General features: G+C 39.5%; 1 protein-coding gene across 1 annotated transcript in view; it reads right to left on the bottom strand.

Annotated features, from left to right (window-relative positions):
- Positions 1–22,486, bottom strand: part of gria3b (glutamate receptor, ionotropic, AMPA 3b) — an 82,827-nt gene that overhangs the window by 44,504 nt on the left and 15,837 nt on the right. The window contains exon 3 of the mRNA XM_053323369.1: positions 13,572–13,811. Within this exon, the coding sequence (XP_053179344.1) occupies positions 13,572–13,811 (240 nt within the window). The remainder of the gene's footprint in view (positions 1–13,571; positions 13,812–22,486) is intronic.

The raw sequence follows: 22,486 nt of genomic DNA, 5'->3' as shown, positions 1-22,486 counted from the left end.
TGAGCAAAGTATATAAAAAAAAGAAAAGAAAAAAGTAAATTTTCTGCATGGTTTGATTTTTCTTTCTTATTTTAAAAAGTAAGAGACACTATCAGAGGGTTATATGTTAGGCATTAAAGGTCAGGAACATCTTTTTAAAGATCAAATTCCTGGCATTAGTTTGTACATAGGCCTATTTCAATTAAAGTGAATGATGTGCAGATAAGATGAGGGCTGTAGGAGCCACTTAAGCATGTATTTGTTACATTTTTTATCATGTGTTTTGATATCACTGAAGTGCTGAAATACAGATAGCATACATATGTTTTCATTATTTAGGACAGGTGATCAATTGTGCATGTGTTCGAAGGTTTGCTAAAAACATGGTGGATCAAACCAAGCTTTTGTTATATTGTGTTAATAGAATATAATACAGAATAGAACATTGAGTCAGAAATGAACTGAACTGTGATATAATGTTTGAATGAGTCATTCATGGATTCAACAAAATGAACAATTGGAGAAGTCATAAAAATCACAGTTGAGAACTGCCTTCACCCCTCAGTGCTGCGAGGGACACTCTTCATTAACTGCATCTGTATGTATGTACCAGTTCATACATAGTCCAAACATGCTTTGTCTCCATTGTCTTTTGAGGGAGCCAAAATAAATACTTACAATATTTAGGGCCTGGTGACTGTTTGCCTTTGGGCTAAATTATGCTCACAGGGCTCTGAGGATTCCTCCAGTGTTTGCATAGTGGAGATCAAAATCTTGGGCTAGGAGATGAAGAAGGCTTTATATTTCATCTCATTAGTCATCTGGCATAGACCCATAGTTTGAATAAAATAGGCTGTGGTTTATATGACCTGTGCTCTGAACTTCTATTGAAAAAATATACAGTTGCAGTTGTAAAAACATGGCAAATGAAATGTCTTTAAAGGGAGGTGGCAATTAAAATATGAAGATAATGACGACTAAAAAACAGGGCTATATCAAATTAAAATGGGGGAAAAAATGTTACATGCAGTACGTCATAGCAACTCAAGCTACAGTATGAGCTCCAGTTCTCCCTGCCCACAGGAGAAGGCAGCTTTAAACGTTTCTACTGATGGTAGAGAAGGAGCATCCACCGTGAAGCGAATGCCAAAGTTGCCCAAAAGTGTGTAGCCAAGGCTTTGATGTGGTGTTTACAGTAGGCCTATAACCAAAACAGTTTCACTGCCAAGTGTTGTCCTAATCAGAAAGACAGCGCATGTCAAATCAAACAGAAGCAGCATGCGTCTGTATCTTTAGAAGTATATACATGCAGGAGGGAGGAGAATAGCTCTTTTCCACTGTGAAAATCCACCCACAGACTTTTCAAAGCTTCTTCATCTCTCCCTATCTGTCTTTGTTCCCTGGTCTCCCTCACACTCACGCTACATATCTGCACATACACACACACACACACACACACACACACGGATTGATTAAGTGCTACAAAGCTTTGGCTAAACAGCTGAAAATGGGGAAGAAGTGACAAAAAGATTGACTTACCTTTCACAAAAACAAAAACAAAAAAAGATCCAAATATTATTTTACTGTTGTGTTAATGCTGGTGAAAGACATATATGTTGTATTTGGTGCTTTAACAAATAAACTGGCCCTGTGACATGGTGTAACATTAAAGCAATCAGCCTATAGTATGGCTGCTCAAAGCAAAGGCCAGAATATTTTGTTATAATGGAAAAAAGAAGCTCCCAGCAGTAATTTCATGGCTGCTGAAGCTGGTGGTGAGTAGGTGGTAAAATGGCTTTATTCCAGGTTCAGTTTAAAAAAGGACACTGAGAGATCATAGAGGTTTATTGTGTGCTTATTGTGACAGACGATGGCTCTTGTATCACCTTTTTTTTTCAAGGCACAGGTGCTTAACTCGTAGTTTTTCAAGGGGTTACTGAATTACGAAGGTGTCTCCTGCAGGTTGAACTATCTGTATATTGGGTTGTCACTTTGCCAGTGATACTGGTTTATGTGTGCAAAATAGAAAGAGAGAGAAGTGCCAGTGATGCATAGCTTCATCCATATTTCTTTAATATTATTTTTCTTGTGCATTTTATGGGTTCTCTGATATGCCCTTTCTTGTCTGCGTGTCCAAGCTGATTTATTCTCCTGATGCATGCATAATTTAGTTGTTATGAAGTGGGCGTGAAGGAGAGGGCCACTAAAGCACAAGAGGCGTGTGTGTGTTTGTGTGTCTGTGTGTGTGTGTGTGTGTGTGTGTGTGTGTGTGTGTGTGTGTCTGTGTGCCTGTGTGTGTGTGTGTGTGTGTGTTTATAAAGTCTCAGCTGGGTGCAGCTGATGTGCCATTATAGTGGCTGTGATGAGACCACAAAGCCAAGGAAACAAGCCACTCTCTATGATATAGACATGGTTGCAGTAGGGAGCTGGCATTCACACTTATTATCTCACATTGTGAAGAAATCGTATAAATCAACAATTGCGGCTGACAATATTGCACTTGACAAGACATTATTTGTGTGAAATATGTCAGAATGGCGTAAAAATTACTTGCATAACAAATTGAAAAACAGCTGATAGTCTGCAGTATCACAAGGAAAAATACTGCTTTGGTTTACTAGACATACACAGAGGTGGTTAGAAGATAAGAGACACTGCACACCTTCTTAACAGGTTATGTTGAAGCAAAAGCCACATTTAATGTCTGTCTTGTCATGTGTTTAATCACTGGAGTTTGGACTATGCTTCATAATATTTGGTACTGTATCACTTGATTCACTATGCTGTTTACAACAGTATCAGTAATGCCAAACACTACAATCAAATTAAAGGACAGACTTGATTTGCTTTGCCATCAAAGGCATCCAGGAGAGCAGCGGGAGACATTTATTGTTTGACTCTTTTAGGAACAAAGGCAACTGTCTCTGGATAGCCAATTAGAGGGACTGTTGAAGAATAGGGAGCAAGGTTCGCTTTAGTTAGAGAGTAACTGACTCTGCTCCCCCTCCCCTCCCTTCCCCTCTCTGTCTTTCTATCTTTCTATCTAGCTTGGCAGGAGCAAGAAGAGATGAGGCTAACTATGTGCAGTCATCCAATTCTCCCATTCACGAGCCTCTTGGCCCTGTTGGCACATCACCCTGCCAATTTTGCCAGATTGGAGTTATCGTGTGTGCCTGTTTAACAGCTGATCTACAGTGTCTAAGGTGAGTTATGAGGATTTAATACAAAGCCAAGTGGTCTTTGATTGATGTAGTCAAAACATTATCAGCTTGATAGATCATTTCTACTTATTAGCATGGTTGCAAATCATTTCATCACACAACCACTCACATGAGCCGCCATGCTGGAGGTAACCACATGTGCAGTCTCGACCCTCAGTATAATTTAGCCCATTTACCTAAAACACCTGTTTATCAAGCCCATATAGGACAATGATCAGGTGTGGTTTTACAAGGGTGCAAAAGCATGAGTATCACCTTCAGTTTACATCATCATTTGAAATTTGATAATAAATGTGTTGTCATTTAATTGCAAGTGGTGAGTGGGACCAGTCGAGACCACGATCATGGGCTGGGTGTCTCTGGGTGTCTCAAAACTGGTTGGGGAGGCCGAAGTTGAAACCCAGTTGCCTCCACAGCTACAGAGACCAAGGCAGGTCATGGAGACAGCAGTAAGGTAACTACCATCAAAGTCATTTTAAAGAATCCAGCCAAAGTAAGCCTTTCTGTCTGAAATTTAGCACCCACCTCCAGCTTACTCCTGCTGCATGACTTGCCCCCACACCTTTTTGCCACAACTTCAAAAAGTGCCATATGGTTTAAAGAAATAGAATATTCCTGCAAAGACAACGCCATGTTTTTCTGCATAATTATAAACTATAGTCTTAAATAGGACAGTGACCTTGCTAAGATTATTAGCACCATCCCCTTTAATGCTTCGTACACATTGGATCAATGACCAAATTAAATAATTGGAATTCATGAATTAAATAATCTCTTAGGAAACTGTAAAATTGGAGATGGACCCCACTAGATGTGAGAATATTTCGATTGAGCTTCACTATGTGGATAAGAGTAAAAGTGTGAGAAAGACTTTTATTCATGGCAACTTGTAACAATATGATGCAACGTCTGCAACTGACTAAACTGGATTTATCACAGCTGAAACATACTAGGTTAAGTACAGAGAAGGTTCTTAGAAAGAGAGAGAGAGAGAGAAATACAGAGGGAAGTGTCTTGCGTGCACTGCTTTAATCACCAACTGTACTTGGTAACATTGCATGCAAGGATTAGGGTTACGGTTATGGTTATGGTTAGGGTAAGGGTCATCTCAGAACACATTGGAGAACTTTTTCAGTGTATGCAACTATCTCTACAAGTACTTCAGGCAAACTACTGTAGCTGTACTCTACACAGGACAACGATTGCTTAACCATCAGTGTTCTGGCCACTTATCTACAGTGCAGTGGTCATGAAATCCTCTAGCAACATTCTTCACCTGCTTCGTAAGATCGAAGGCACCCAAACCAGTGGCACAGAGGTTCAAATTGAGGCCACAGGGGTTTTGAAGGCCATTACCCAGCACAGCTTCCAGTTCATTGCCTGTATGGCACATCAAATATTGAGTTTGCTGGATCGGCCTAATACTCTACTCCAAGCACGAGCCACTGACCTCCACCCTGGTGTCAGACTGGTCCAAAGTGCCCTGGTGTGTGTGGAGGATAGTCAGTTTGACACACGCTGGGAGAAATTTACAGGAGTGAGACCACAGAACTTCCTGCAGCCTCTCCACAGAAATGACAAAGAGAAATTAGCCACCAGAGAGACTAAGTGATCAATAAAAAAGTTAGTCAGAAAGAAATGGGAGAGTTGACAGATTGCAAAAGACTGTATTTCAGTATCCTGGATGCTGCATTGGGAGAAACGCCAACGAGATTCAGTGAAAGAAATAACCAACCAGTAGAGGCTATGTGCGCCCTACACCCAGGAATTGAATATTTACTGGACACAAACAAAGCGAGACCACGGTCAGACTTAACAGGAACATAATTTAAGGAAGCTGAGTTTACTTTGGCATGGTGGTTTCTGCTGGATGAAGGGCACAGTCAGATAAAAACTGCAATAGAGGACAGTCTCTGGCAGCTATGCCTACTGTGATAGAAACACAGAAGCTCAGCTTAACCTGTGGAGCATCAGCACTGCACAGCAACAATTCATTTTCAACACTGAAGAATGTATTCAGTGAACACAGAAGGAGCATGCTACACAAAAGAAAAGCTCATCTGATTCAGCTTGCACTTGAGATGGACCTCACCAAAAGGTTTCAACGAGGCTGCAGCTCTTCTGAATGAGGGTGATCTTATCACTTTTCTGATTTTACTGCTGTTGTTGGTAAGTTTTATATTCATGATTACATGATTCTGCAGGAAGCTATAGTTATTACTGTTCAAGCAATGCTATTTCATCACTTAGTAGGGGGTGCCAAGTTCTATTAGATATCTAGTATCTATTTAAAATCTCATCCTATCTGTATCATGTATTATGGGCTTAGTTAATCCTTTGCCATCGCTGTCCAATTTGTGCCTGTGCTCTGTGGTGTCACTGCCACCATCTCGAAGGCTCCTACAGGACTGTCTTCATTCCACCTTTTTCTGCCTCCTCCTTCAAGGCCTTTTCTGGCCATATCCTGCCCTACGCTTGATATAACTTCTGACATCCACTAGCACAGCCCCGCCTCTAACTCTCTCTCTGTCTGTGTCTCTGCTATTGGAGAGCTCGCTCATAAGCAAATGTGCAGTCCTGCCTCGTCTTTAGTTGTGTGTGTGGTGCAGCGGAGCAGATGGAGAAGGAAGGGAAGAAGGGGAGACAGAGGCAGAAACAAGAGAAGGGGAAAGAGCAATGTAGACAGCTGAAGAGGGAACTGTTATCCATGAAATGGAGAACGGAGGATGACTGAATTATACAATGGCATGTTTATTGAGAAGACAAACTGTTGGCTGTGGAGTAAGTGAGCAGCTAGTATAAACCTAAACCTTTGCTATGGCATGTGACAGTAAACAAAATTCTCTTTAAAAAGTCTTAGCATCTTGATGAGCTGAAGAAAACATCCAAGATATTTTCCCACAGGATTGGAGGCAACCTGAGACTCTAAACATTTGATAAATTAGTCTCCGTGCAACATACTATTAAGACTCAAATATTTGTGTGTTTTTTTTTTACACCAATATGTAACAATTTATGGTTTAAATAATTGTATTCTTTCAGTAAAGCTCTTGACACACACTTGAAATGTTCTTGATATAAAAATCATGTCAAAGTTCATATCACTTCAGTTATGTAGTTTAACACATTTTCTATTAACTCAAGGTCAATTTAGAAAATGATTTCATATACAGTTAATGAAGAGAGCTAATTCAGAACGATAGCCCAAATAATTTTTGGCCACTGAAAAATCGACTGATTTATTACAGTAAACTGATATACTTTCAACTCTAAAGCTACTTACTGGAAATTCTGTGCACCAGCAGTCATTTTGTAACATGCTTTGGGCCTGATACTGTATCAGTAGCCTGTGTGATACTCACAAAAACAAATGGATTTTATGAGTCAAATACAAATAAGTTATTTTATTGTTTGTCTTGAAAGGACAACAAAAACAAATTTGGGACCACCAAATGTTATGCTCTTTTATGTCAGTAGATGGTAGTACTTAGCTGTGATTTCGCGAAAGACCAGATTTTTAAGGTGAGGGTATCATTTGTCCCCAATTCCTTATTAAATAAAAATCAAATACATTTAAAGATTGACTGACTGATATGCTCATTTCCAGCTCTATATTTTTAATCAGGGACTCCACTAGAGTAGTTTTGCATGATTCACAGAATGAAAAACAAGTTATTTATCTTATATTAGCCCTTTATGCAGCCCTTCAGTTCAGCCTGTGTCTCTAACAGGCAGTCCTAGCTCCCGTCTCTTTCAGGCACCTCTCCAAATAAGCCTGCTTTGTTTTCACTGGCCAGCTTTCTGGAAGCCTGCAGAGAGGCAGCCATATCAGAGTCAAGTTAAGTTACTGTGGATGCAAACCCAACTTCTCCTGCTTTACTGCTTCATATCAAAAGCTTTTAGATGTCTAAATAATGAGAAACTTTTATTGTGAATAATTTGCAGGAAATTCCTGTGTGTTCCTAACTGAATTAGCAGAGCTTTGTTAGCGGTGCTAAAAACCAGTCGACACAATAAGACATGCAGATATTTGCAACTATTTCAGAGAATGAATTAGAAATAATACAGGTAGTAATAGTACAAGCAGAATCAGCTACAGTGATAGCACACCTCCAACAGTTAAACTACTTATTTTACTTTGCCCTGTTGTATAATGGAAAAACACTCGCAGTGTTCCAGCTCATCTTGAGTTATGTTTTGGCATGACTACCTACAAATCAATGGAAAAATGCTATAATGTTAGCGGACTGGAGCAGTTAACTTTTTTGCTGTCATGAACTGACATTAGCTTCTACATATGTTTACCTCATTATTTGACACCTTCTGATATTGTAACATTGATAGAAAATAATGAAAAGCATAAAAGATTTATTTCAAGATGTTTTATTCCTAGCATTTGATAAATAGGAAGATAAGTTAAACTAATTTGAATGATTGCACTGTAATAAGTAATACACATTAGCTGGACAATAAGTTTTCAAAATAAAAACAGGTAGCCAACAGTATAGTACTGTATCCATTGTTGCTGAAAGGCTCTAATCAATTATAGACACACTGTCTAGACTACGCTGCTACATGTGACTGAAGTGCTACAGATCACACGCACAGTGTGAGCATGTCCTCTGTCAGTGTCACACTGGTTCCACTCAGTCATCTCTGTCACATGCAGTCAAGATCTCCTGACTGAGGCAACTAGACCCTCGATACAAAAAGGGACCCTTTAAAACAAAAAAAGGACATGAATACTGTGAATTCTAGCAAATTTGCTGACAGCAAAGTTGTAAAATTGTGTCTGCCTAAAAAAAACATGTCTGGTGTGTCTGGTTAAGGGTTATGTGTTGAATGATTAAAAAGTTCTTTTTACAGAAACATTAATGTATTATTTAAAAAACAAAACAAAAAAACAGCCTTTCAATGTAAAAGGATGCATGAGGTTACAGTGTGAAGGGCAACCTGTTGTGTACACAGCAGCTTTTTTTTCTGTTTGTGTTTTGCAACTCCCAAACATTTTTAGTGTTGTCAGATTATCAGACATTTAATTTGAGAGCTAAGAGCAAATAGATCAGTATGATGAGAGGTTTTTTACTGTACAGTACCTTTTTTACTGCTCTAACTGGCTTTGTTACCTTTTTATTACATTACTTTTTCTTTATACTTACATCTGCAACCATATATTTGGTAACTGGAAAAATAATGAATGTTATATTTGGACATATTGCATTTGTTTTTCTGGTGGACGGATTTAATTGAATTTTAATCAGCTGATTTAGGTTTAAAAACAACAGAAATGTATCATTGCTTCTACAGTGAGAAACCCGAATTTTCCTGTTTGATATAGGTTTAAGTTCAGACTGTTGTCTGGGAGATAGTTGCTTGACTGATAACGAAGGAAGCAAATAACTTATTTTAGAAAGAAAATTGAGGATAGCTCTGGTGCAGTTCAATGCCTCCATTTTATATAGTGCCATTGCTTCCTTGTAAAAACAATAATATCAACATTTTTAAAAACTTTTTTGAATATATCTGACAGAGTAACTTAAATAAATATCATAAGAATGTCTGCATATACAGTTTAGAGACTGTATAGGGGGTTAGAATGTGCACATATTTACTTGTAATGATAGTAAGCCCATCATGGTCAGAAATACTGCAGCAACTCTCAGATGATCAGCTGCAGTTGGGGTCATTGAAAATATTGACAGAGTGAATAAAAGAAATGCCCTGTAGACATTTTTACTGAATGCTGGAATACAGCTCCCACCTGACAGGTTTTTGTTCAAAGAGCATTTGACTTCCTGGTGCTATAATGAGGCTATGACATCGAACACTATTTCAACTGTAGTTTCACCTGTCAGCAGTATAATGATAAAAGTAAATAGCTCTGTGCTTTCTGTGCAGCGGTTATGTGTTGGATCGTTTTCTTCCTAACTGTATCACATTCAGAATATTGATTGGTAGAGGAAATGGAAGTAGACGACAGGAGGCCCAGCATTGTTCTTAATATGTCATCAACACGTTTGTTGTTGCGATGAATATTGTGAGACGGGCTCAAAACCTGTTGCTCACAGCACCATCATGAATTTTATGTGGCAGCCCCAGCTCTTACCACTTATTTCACTAGCCTTGTTCTCTCCTGACTGATGTCTGTCATTGTAAAATATAAGTGCTTTCACACTGCCAGAAGACTCATCATCAGTCATATTTACATCTCATGTGCATAAGTGTAAGGAATGGATTATTGGCTATAATGTAAGCTGTAATTGTTAGCATGTCCAAACATGAGTACTAATATTGGCCTGAACACCATCTTAGTTTGTGGGGTTGCAAGTTATGTTTTTATACTATGCCCCATTAATGTCGTATTTGTACCTAGCATTACATTTTCATTGCTATTAGGATGAAGACACTCATATGTGTTCATTCTAATAGCCTTCTCTCTTGTAACATTCAAAGTATTCTTTATTCTTTTGATCTCTGTCTGCTTTTACCTCTGTCTGAAAGCAAGGACCTATTGTTTAAAACATAAAATAAAAAATAATTAATGAGAGGTAAATGTGTTACCATTATCACTGCAGATGTTATAACAGAAAGCTTGACAGGCCTAGCAAAAAAGTGGTGGGTGGGTCTTGGGGAACAAACAGTACCAATATTCTAGTTAAGGATTTAACAGATTCTGAGCATTCAAAGTTGTTTTCAGTTGTCAAATTTATGTGGGTTTGTTTCTTTCCCAATTTGACAACTTTGCTCTTACTGTATTACAGAAGAAAAGACTGACCGCCGGCGCCTTAACACCACAATCACAGTGACATGCCTTAAGAAGGGGCATAAGAGAATGGTAAAAACATACAGTATAAGGAAGTGGTATAGAGGGTGAGACTGAGAGAAATAAAGAGAGAATGACTCATAAATCAAGTAGAGGTGAGATTGCTGAATCAGGGTTGATTGTGCCTGGGAGAGACAATAAAGCCTGCAATCATCTGTCTCTGCTGCACAGACCTGGCAATTATCTGCCCATACCTGACCGCCAGAACAGAAAGGGCAAGCTCCATCTACCTTCACCCTATACAGCTTCAGTTTTTTAAAGGGGAAATTCGTCTGCTGATGCAAACTGAAAGGATAGGGGGGCGAAAAAACTACATTCACTGTTGGAGAACTAAAAATTGGGAACACAGAGGATTTGGTTGAGGGGGATTGTCAGTTTTTCCTAGCCAGTCGTATCCGATGGTGATTTTTAGGAGAAGAATGAGTAATAATATCTTTCATCTCTCTCTACCCACACATAGTATAAATCACACACACACACACACACACACACACACACACATAAGGTACCCTGTCAATATATTACCCCAGACAAAAGAAGAGTAGCCCCTCATTAAACTGGTATAACACTGCCTTCAGAGGCTCCATTTGCTTGCAGTGCAGTTCCTTCATCATAACGTCTGCTTTCAAACAGCTGTCTGATACTGGCATTTAGGGTACAAATTTGCCTCCATTTCCTTCCAATACATCTGAGCCTGAAGCATATGGACCATCACTCTGTGCCTGAAAGCACTGCACTAAGGCCTAAAAGCATTTTTGCCAGCCCAATAACAGAGCCAAATGAATAGTGTGGTTGTAATTAATCTTTTCTATTGACTGAATAAAATCTCTTGATGGAACTCAGCTAGTGAATGCGTGTTTTTTGCGGTGGTGCTGTGCTTTCCCTCCCTAATAGGAGAGTTTGGAGAATAATTGCAAAGTTGCTTCCAGTATTGTGTATGATCAATGCTTTTATCAAACACAAATGAAAAGGCAAAAAGGCACTCAAGAAAATAATATGTCGCAACAGGTGCCCTGTGGCTCACATTATGAGCCGAGGGTCATTTGTTATTTGGGTTTGTTTACTTCACTGGTTATTAACTGCAAAATCAGAAATCTGTTAGAGGCACATGCAAACAAGGCAGTATAGGTACATATGTTGGATCTTTGTCACTTGTTTATGTTGAGATTATTTAAAGGTCACCAAGCAACTAGAGTACGAATGTCTGTCAAGGTCTGTTTTTTGCCCCCAACATCATTGACTCAATATCAGCCAATGTCCACGTAACTTTGGTCCAGACCGAAATATAAAGTATTGGAGGGATTGCCATGAGTCTTTGTGCAGATAGTCATGGTCCCCAGAGGATAAAGAGTACTATCTTTGGGCACGTAACCCTGGCTTTTTCTCTGCTACTACCACAATAGTGACATTTCTGTGAAGTGAAATGTGACAACTATCAGTTATATTGCAGTTTAATGTTTTATAGACATCCATGGTGGCCAGTTGATAAATTATAATGACTTTATATCTATTGTCACCATTAGATTAATTTTTTAATTGGTCCAAAACTAATCACATTCCCATTAGCCTGAACTGTACATATTTTAATCTAAGAATGTGAATATGTTAAACATTATACCTGCTGATAATGGACTCTTGCTCAGACAATACTAACACAAGAAAAAAAAAAGTTAAATAACTCAAATCTGATTTATCGCCTGAATACAGACGAAAGAAGCTGCCAGTCAATTTTTCATTTGCTGCAGGGTGAGATGGGGGGGGGGACATACACCCCTGAAGAATATTTTCCCTTGTCACTCCTTCTGGTTTAGCTAGCAGTCGGTGTCCATATTGCCAGGGGAGCTGCACTACCTGATAAGCAGAGGTAGAGGCTCTCTGACACATCTGTCTGCTTGATGAGCCAAGTGTCAAAGCCCCCCAAACTGCTGGATGGAGTGCATCAATAAACGACTTTAATCCCCTCCTGGGGCCAATGTCCTCCCACTAATAAGGGATCGTCTTACACCACTGGCAGTAAGGAGAGAGGTAAAAGTGGCTTGGCATGGGCTCCTGCATGGGGATGTACTGTACACAGGGAATTGTCTGTACACACGTAACAGGCTGTAAATCACATGAACCTGCTGTTGCTTTAATTGCTGGACTGGACTGGTGTTTTGTTTCCTCTTCCTCCTCCTCACTTTCCATCTCTCTGTTGCCCTCTGCTCGTTCTGTCTCTCTTTAAAGTAAATGTCTGTTTGTCATCACTCTTTCTCTCTCTAACACCTCTTCTGTTTTTGTATTTCAGACTCTTTTCCCCACCTCCGCTGTGCATCCAACTCTGCCCCAGACAGTCTGACTTGTCAGAGAGAAGAGGAAAAGCAGAGGGATGGGGACTGGTAGCTGGGCAGTATTGGTTGTGCTGAAGGACGTGTGGGTTGCTAGCATCCGCAGGGAAGATCCAATGAGTGTTCTAGTCAGAGTGACCCTAATTAACCACATATTATCTGCAGGCTGTTTGGAGGATTAAGGCCCTCAGCTCTGGACCCTGTAGGCCTGGAAACCCAAAGACAGAGGACTCTGTGCTCACTCTCCATATTCTGCCTCAAAGCAACATACAGAGAACGGTGGGGGTGTGAGGCTGGACCAGAAAAAAAAAGAACCAAACAGAGCAGAGAGCATGCTGCAGAGAAGACGGGTTGCTTGAGGCATATCTGCAGGTCAGGACCTTTCTATAATGAGCAAATAAACATAGCAAATCCAAGTTGCTGCGTACAGTGCAGGAGGAGTATGCAGTCACCCTTTTTTGGCATCCTCATATTGTTCCTGTTCAAAGAGGAAGACATAATGTGGCTTTGTCTGTCATATCCTGAACATATCTTTCTCTCCTGCCTAGGTGTTGTTTGAACAAATTGAAGTTTCTGTAGGAGGCGGGGATCATTACTCTATTGTGAGATAATGAGCTCATTTTCTCGTTTGACATTAGAAATCCCAGAAATGAACACTTCGACATGTTGACAGGTCGTCATACACGTGGCGAGCTGCCACATTCAACCAGTGTCTATTGTCAACAAGGCAATGCAATCTGGGAACTGCACAAAACCCTCATTGATGCAACACAATAAGCAGCCCCCACAGGCAGTCAGAGACTCTGATTTCAGCGGGAAACATTTTAGTAGCAGCTGTGACATACCTCATTTCAGATGAAAAACGAGCCAATATCAACATGATTTAACAGAAGATTAACTGACACGAACCACTCAACTGTTTGAAGAATCCAAGGGTTAGATCTCATATAACATGTCATTTCTTTAAGTGCTAATGTGTTATTACAAGTGTTACATGCTACTAAATTTAGCTAATATATTTCAGATTTACATAACAACAAAACTAATAGTGCAGTGTTAACAGTTCAAGCATTTACAGAGCTTTCCAAAAGTATTACAGGGTAAACCTATCCTCCGCTAACCCTGGTGTGCAGTTGCTATTCTGAGTCACTGAAACATTTCCTGTGGTTCCACACTGTAATTCAAGCTTTAAGTCCTTACTCAAGGCCCCATGCTGTCACCTACCTCGGTCTGTGTCGTAGAGGTAGACAAACTTCTGCCACTTGTAGTGAGAGAGCAGGCTGAGGACAGCACCCCGGAGGGCGGGGCGCATCTGGATGACAAACTGCACCTCATTATCGGTAGGGTAACTGGGTGTGACGAAGGAGGTGTGCAGAGCGCCGCAGAACGAGGTCAAGGTGTTCATGGACTTCTTGTCGTAGAATCCGAAGATAGCGTACACTCCGCGGGAGAACTGGGAACAAACTGCAGGGAGAGCAGAGGGCACAGAGGACACAAGTGTTAAGACGTGAGTCAGCTAAACACCACTATGCATGTTCACAAATGTGTGCTTCATCACTTTAGGTAGTACTAGATCGATTAGGTGGTTTGACCCACCACTAATGGCCAATTAAGAGTTCATATGCCTCTAAATAACCCCCAATGCACTTGACAAGGCATTGACAGCAGATCCTGGGAAATGAAATAAAATGAAACAGAAAATGTAAGTGTTGTTGGTTTGCTTTCTTATTCTTTGATGAGATAGTCCCTGATTTTAATGAATACTTTGGAAATTGTATCTAGGAAAATTAGAGCTCCTTGGGTTAAGATAGTTAACATATAACACTTAACTCTTTTTTTGTTAAATGAAGTGTTTTCTAGATAAACCTGCTTATATTCCTAATATCTCCAATTAGTCAATTAACCCAATAGTTGCCTGAAAATAAAATAATTTTGCAACCATTGACAACTAAATTAAACTGTAAATGCCAAAAATGCCCTTTGTGAGGATTCACTGCCTGTCTTAGTCTTTTGTGATGTTAAACTGAAATTGTTTGGACTGGTGGTCAGACCAAAATTGGCAATATGATGGGCTTTCCAAAATTGTGATGGGCACACTTCAAAATGTTCTTTAATATCTTTAATATCCGATACAATGAATTAATTAATGAAGAAAAAAATCTAAAGATAAATCAGACCCAACCCATGTGATCCCAACATAAAACTCATTTTATACCTGGTATTAACATTCAATCTTTACATCTCAATAATTTACCCACAGAAAAAACTGAATGTACAAAGGGACACCAAGCACAGCATCAAAAAGAAAATGAATGTGACCATAGCCTGGCTCACATGGTGACAGGATGTTGGCAAAAATCCCTGATGTGTTTGCATTGGTAAGAAAGTGGCTGCCAAATGATAGAATTGTTACAGCATTCACCATAGGTCTCCAGCTCCCACCAAGAGCTCCCACCAGTTACCGCTCTGTTCCCTCATCCACAGTGAATGGCCCACTGCAGCACTCACAGCAGCACTGTCGCTACTTGAGTTACGTCCTACAAAAGAGGAGAAAAAGACAACTCTTTCTGCCTCAAGTGAAAAATAAATATAGTTTCACTTTCAATGACCTTATACCCAGAAGATTTGTTTTTGACAATGTCAGTGTCAGCTACATACTTGGTATCTTTGCGAACTGTGAATGTCAAAGGAGATCTGAGCACAATAAAAGACAGAAAGCAAACAAAAATGCAAAGATTGTGTTAATGTTTATAGATAGAGATCACATCCTAACACGAATCTGAACTCCAAGGTTTACTGTTAAAGAAATAACAACCCCTTTCGACAAGTAATCACAGCCCTACGCAAAAACTAGACTGTTCAGTGAAATTACTATCTGAGGCGACAGCTACATAAATCATTTGAATATTTTTTCACTGTAACAAATCTATAACAACCACTATGGGGAATGAACATCTCAGCAATACAAGCAAGTTGCCTTTTTTTTTTGTTTTTTTAATCATCATGTGCATCTGATGACACTTCTTCGGAGGCAAAAACGCTTCCATTTGTTGATGTATTCATCATGCGCTCTAGTGGGACAGCGTAAATTGTCAGGCAGAGCAACTTCCATTCAGTCAGAAGCCATTAATGTGTAAACTAATATTCAGAGCTACAGGTGTGTTTTGCCTTCCTACCCTATCATGAATGGCTGTTCACTTATTCTGATTGACTCTCAAGTGTTCCTGCTGGGTAATCAAGCATTCTTAACATCCGTAAACACTTTGAATATTCCAGCACACTGGTTGAATGACAGGAAGGATGGCTTTATCCAATTTCACGTAATAGCTACTGTACGTTAAATATATGTTTCTGATTGGCTGAGGCTATCCATTCAAGCCTGTAGCTCACAGTCCAAATACTGCTCTAAGAGAGGACTGTCGGCATTCTCCAAGGTTATTGATGCCAAACTGGAAATAAATCTATCACTGACTGACATGATAGTTTGTGTTTTGTACCTTCATCTGAATCAAATGCAAGATTCAATCACATACACGTATGCACACACAATACCCTTTTTTTCTGCCAGTGAGAATTTATCGTTCTTTGTGAAGAACATTGTTACAGGATGCGCAAACCTTCCTGATACTCAGAGGACAACATGACAGTGCTCACGTAGAGTATTTGGCTCTTAAGCACAATTGCTGCGTGAATGAGAGATCTACTTGCTGGTGGGATTTGCCTCATCCTTTTTAATTCAATTCCCTCCCTATCTGTCCTGGTACAGACACCTCTCCCAAGGTATAAGCATCCACTCTCAGCATGCACACATACGGGCAGGCTCACACGCACAGAGATGCTCACATACAAGCATGCGCGCACACATAGGCACACACGCACACGCACACACACACACACACGCACACACACACACACACACACACACACACACGCACACACACACATTCACAACACAGCTTCTTGATAAGTGAATCAACAGATGGACAGCAGTATTGTGGGTAAGTGCTGCAGGGTGAGTGGTGCAATCTCCCACACTGAATGGGAGCCAGTAGGAGTTCCAGCCCTCTACGAAGCCCAGTTTCTCTGCACTCCCTCTTAATTTGGGCCAGTACTGACACAGAACCTTTCCTAGGGGAGAAGATCTGGCAGCCTCTTTCTCTCTGCTCAGCTGTCCTCTGATTATTACAAGCTTTAAGAAAACCCTTGCTTCAGTAACAGATATGTCTTCCCATAGTCTCCACACACACGCACCATCTCGCTCTCTGCCCTCACCTTTTGTTCTCTCATCTTGCCCCTGTAAATGATGCAGTGTCTTTGCACTGCACCCTTTTCTTTGTCCACGTGTTCTACTGATCCAATGAGCGTTGCCATCTAAAATTATCTTTAGGTAGATTCTCCCAGAGTAGCAAGCTTGATAGGGATCTTACACACAAACAATGACCTATTTTGTGTTGGGGTCATGCACTAACCTGTCTCACTGTACCAGATCTGCCAGCATCCTGCAATTCATCTTAAACACCTTTGCCACAAGAACTGCACCCCCCCCTTTCTTCACAATAAATCCATTCTCCACGTCCTCCCTCGCCAAAGTCTGGCAGCATAAGCATCATTTGTGACAGGTTACACAGCTGTAGGACTGGCATTCACAGACATATGCAGTGGTGCTGCCATAAATAGATACGACCACAGTTAGTGTAGCAAAACATACAAATAAAAGAAGCTTTGTTACTGATATTTCAGTGGAGTACCATAAGCTGTGCTGTCCAGAAATACATTTGTTTTCTCACTCCTAATCACTAACAAGCCACAGCACATGTTGAGGCTTCTTGGGTGTTTATACAGCCTAAAGGTGATGCTTAGAGCGAGTGCCAGGAACCTTCAAGTGGAACTAGCAGTGCTGCTAATCATGATGATTAAACAAATGTGTCATCTCATCAGTAAAAAATAATGCTTCCTTTAGCCAAGCAGCTACAATTATCACTTGTACAAACAGCTGTGAGAAAATGAGCTTGAACTGGTTGAAACTTGCTGTTCCAGCCAAAGACGCATTGTATCTCATCATAAGCTATGTTGTGTGAGAAATGAGCGAGTAGTCCTTGAAACTAGATCATGTATTTATGGATAACATCACTATATTATTTAAATTGATCTACATTTGGCAGAAGATGCACCAATTTGACACCTCACTAATTCGTTGAACATAAACTTTTTAATAATTTAATACATTCTAATTCCTTCAGTCAAGGGTGAATAACAAGAAAGCAGAACGAATGAGCAGAGAATATACTGGTAAATTTAAATGTAAACATCAAAAAAGCAATCAGTTGGAGAGTATTGACCAGTCAAACGCAGGATTTCAAAGTTTCTTTGCAGTGAAATGGAAAGTTAATGAAAGCATCACTTAATAACTTCAAAACATGAAAAATGCTTACAATTTGCACACAAAAGACTGTATGGATGTGCATTCATGAACTGGATTATCATTTTGAAGAAAAAACAAATAAACATACTTTGCATGTATTCTTACACTTCACTCCCTTTCTCCCATAAATGTCTCTTCATGCAGTACTGATCCCCTCCCTCTTCAAGTCTCGTCGTCTGTCTCTTCTATCCTCACCACTTTATTTGACCTCTCCTTTTGTTGCATGTCTTGTGCCTCAGCCATCTGGTCATCCCCCAAAGCATATATCCTCTTCAAGCATGGCAGTATCTCTCTCCACCTGAGTGCCTCTCTCTTTCCCCTCTCAGATTGTTTCCCCCATAATATCACCCTACTGCATCAGTGGAGCAGAGATGGGTGTTGGACTTCTTCTGCACAGTTCAGTCAGGGGAGAGAGCAGCACAGAAACGCCCTGGCCTCTGTCTCATCCCTCTCGGTAATTAAATAAAAATGAAACAAATGCCACACTGCAAGAGGAAATAAAGCGTCTGAACCTGTCTCCAACTCTGAAGGAATAACACATCAGTTAATATAATTCAGTGACTCAGTGAGTGTCACTTTGAATTTCAATAATACTAATTTACTCACAAGTCCTCAGACAACCATGCGCATGAACACAGAGTGATTACAGGCCTGCATGAGGACTGAATGGTAAACAACACAAAGATATCTCCCTCATCTGCTTCTCCTCTTTTCCTTCTTCTCCAATCTAATTTTCCCTTCTACTTTTTTTTTTTCCTTCCTCTGCAGCTAACCGTGCCTCCTCCTCCACCACCTCCTCCCCCTTCCTGCTGCAGGGAACCATGCATCCCATCTTCAGTTCACTGGTCAAACACACACAGTGTGCCGCCCTCATTCACTTCTATAATCAGGACACTCGGCAGTGCTACAGGGATGTTACATTTCTGATGCATCACTTGAGATGGCTGGCCTGGAATGCTAGTTCAGAGGGATATGTGTTATCCTGCAGGCACACTGGGCTAATTCATAAAAAAAACCCTTTTCATGCACTCAAAGTATTTGGACTTCCATGCTCTTTCGCCGCACATGAGCCAGAGCCTTGCACAGCCTTGGGAAGGGGGCCGGGAATAGTAAATGTCAACGATGATTGTATCTCTTTAGCTGTTTTCCTATTCTTCTTCATAAAACCCACATTCTCTCTTTGGCTCTATTGTTTCTCCTCTCAGCCACATGTCCTCCATTTTCTTGCCTGTGTCTAGGTCTCTTTCTCCCTCTGGCCCTTGTAGCTCTTCTTGCTGGTTCCCTCTCCCTTACCGCCTTCCTCCCCCCAGTTTCCTCCAGCTTACATCGGGACCAGCCCGTCCTGCACTGAAGAGGCATGCTGTCACGGGGAGATAGCTTGTAAGTGCCCTGGGGGGGATTGCATCAGCTCTTGTCATATAGAGTAGCGGTTCTCAAAGTAGGGTCCAGAGACCCCCAGAGGGTCCCAAACAAGAAGGGGAATAATGTATTTTCACTATAATTAGATCCATAAGTAAGCCAGTGTCAGAATGTATGACTATTTTGGTCATGGGATTCATACACTTTCCTTAATAAAACATCTAAAAGCAAAAATCTTATGAGATGGCGGACCCTGGGATAAAATCTCATCAAAAGGGGGTGAGTAGACTAACATGTGGCAGTTCAGGGGTTCTTGATGTGAAAAGTTTCAGAACTATTGATTGCTTGAAACTGTTTACTCAAATGCTAAACCCAGATTTAACAACTTGAAACATTAAAGGAAGCTGTTACTATTCCCACAGCATCAAAATCTCACAACTATTTACACTTCAAATGATCTGTTGTACTAATGATTTATACCTACAGCACAGTATATGTATCCTGTAATTTCCAGGACAATAATTCTATATTATTATTGTGTGTTGACTCTCAGTGGAATCACATTACAATTCAATGATCATGTTATTGTTTTATAAAACACCTGTTAAATGAATGTTTCCAAGCAAACAGTAATTATCTAACAAAATGAGTTGTTAATGTATGTAAAGACTGGTAACACATACCTTTTAATCATTTTCTATCATTTTTACATATACTTGCCATATACTGATATAGATTCATATTGTAAAAACATTCTTTATTGTGATATACATTTCAGCCATATACCCCAGCTGTCATAGACACACTGCTAACAAACTATGTAAATCATTCAGTATTAAACTAACTACAGTATTACTGTCTATTTAAGCCAATGAAAGCAAAGCAAAGCAGCTAAAATTCATTTTTTAATGAAGTGACCTCTGAATTTCTCTCCTGGCCTGTGCACACCCTGCTGGGTTGGGAATCCCCACTATCATCTGCTATTTGGGTTTGGAAAAAAAGTAATTCACTATTGAGTTCAGAGGTGTGTGTCTGTTTCTGTCTCTGTTTACCTACTCATATTGTAGGAACCTGCCTCTTTTATGGAGACAAAAAGCAAGTCCCCAAAACTCTTTTTAAGGTTAGGGTTAGGTTAGGTAAGTAATTGTTATGGTTGAGGTAAGATAAATCTAAATCATTTGTCTTTATTTAAACTAAAAATTGGGTAAAGCTGTTTATAAACAAGAGTTAAAAGGTCGATTTTACCAAGAGTAACCAATTAATTAATTTTTAAAGTGCTTTGTAGTGTGTTCCAGGTGGATGGTGCAAAGTGAAATGAATCTGAGTCAATGTAATGTCTTTGAAGTGATGCAAACACGACTGTGTGTGTTTGTTTCTTTGTTTATAGATTGAGGCTAGAATTGAATTTAGGTTCATTTTGAGGTAAAAGTTGGGATCAGGCATCTGTTTGTGATGATTAATGTTAGGGTAAGGGGCTAGGGCATGCATTATAGACATACGTGTGTGCACATGCGTACATGCACCCTTTTTTATGTATTTATGTGCAGTCTGTTGGACAGCTGGAGTATATGATGGATGATGGGGAAGGTAAGGAGTTTGGCCTGGGGATCCTCTGTCACCAAGGCTGGTTAGCCTGGAACTCACCCACCAAGAGATCAGCAACCCAGCATACTGGAGTCTCTAGTCATACCAGTCTTTAGCTCATTTTGTATCTATTATTTTAAACTTTTTATTTGAGATGCTCATGCATGCTATGAAATTATAAAACATTCTATAAACTTCACATAAAATAGTCTTTCTGTAAGAAGGTTATGTTGTAGGCATGTAAAGACATATAAACACAATATGGATGCATACGTTTTATTGAATCTACCAAGTGCACACAACTGCAGACTGTAAACACTCAATACATTCCCTCCTTTGTTAGATACATTAGTAAAAGTCACATCAAAAAAGGTTACTGGCCAGTAACTTTAATGGGTCAAATGAGTTTGTCTCTATCAAAGAAGGGGCTGCCTGTAATGCTATAATACTGGCTCTACACAATGGAATAGCATATAAACCTCTGTTTCTCCTCTGCCTGTCTGGATGGATGGAGAACAAATCAAATATTAAAGGAAATATAATCTTATTGTTACAACACAGATCATCTGTGAAGATATTTGTCAAGTATTTTTTACTTAGAAGTTTTGATCCAAATATATTGTGAGCAACAATACAGAGAATCTTCTATAACTATGGAGAAATATTTTAATACTTTACTGTACAATAACGTTTTGTCACCCCTGCTAATCATACTTGTGGTAAAACACATAGCACAACACTTTATGGTAGGAGAATAAGCAAACTAAAATGCTTTGCAGTTTATAGCAAGACTGTATGGGATAGGCATTTATTAGCATTGTATGCAATGGACATTTTACATGAGTTTGAGTAACATTTGTTTAAATGTATGCTATATTTTAATTGAAAAGAAGCTCACACAAGCTATCAGGCAACAAGTCAAATATCCTAATAAATAATACCTTATTGTAATTTTTACAGTACTAATTTTTAAAGCATTAAAAATAATAATTGCATTTTTTTCATCTGAGAATTAATTAATGGAAATTTTTGTCAAAGTACAAAATTCACATTCTAGTTTTGAGAAAAAATTTAGTCAGAGCTGGATGTTGAGGAGTGTATCAAATTGAGAAGGACATTATGGAAATTTGTATGAAAGCATAAAATTCAACTCCAGTGAGTGTGATTTATATTCTCTTTGAAGATTCGAGAATTAGACCTAAAAGACATCTGTAAGAAAACCACTTATCCCAAACCATACTATTGGCTCATATGATCTAAAACCCCCGTCAGTTCTAATAAGATGTGCCCAGACCTCTGCTATGTTGGCCAAACAAAAGAAGAATTAAAAGCTGAGATGTCACATCTGAATAACATGATATGATTCTATTTGTCAAATCTTTACTGGTTTGCCAGAGAAAGCCATGGAAGGATTACTTATGCAAACTAGAATTGTCTGCTTTATAAATTGACTCAATATTCTGATCAAACAAGATGTTTTAGAGCAATTTTGAGATGTCATTGAATTTAAGTTTTTGTTCAGCCACCATGTCTAATATAATCGTGTTTTTAAAAAAGACACCTAATATTAATATAACAAGGACTAACAGCAGCTATATTAAAATTAAGATGGAAAACACTAAAATGAGGAACAAATCTACTTCTATTGAACCATTGTTTCATCATTAATAATGCCTCTTATATCAGAGATGCTGCATTACTATGTAAAGTATACGGTGTGCTGCAGATATGAGATTGACCCGAGGATCAGAGGTACTGTGGTCAGATGCAGCTC

This window comes from Scomber japonicus, chromosome 8 (assembly GCF_027409825.1).
Source record: "Scomber japonicus isolate fScoJap1 chromosome 8, fScoJap1.pri, whole genome shotgun sequence".
NCBI classification, from domain to species: domain Eukaryota; kingdom Metazoa; phylum Chordata; class Actinopteri; order Scombriformes; family Scombridae; genus Scomber; species Scomber japonicus.
This window is presented reverse-complemented; position numbering and strand designations above follow the sequence as displayed.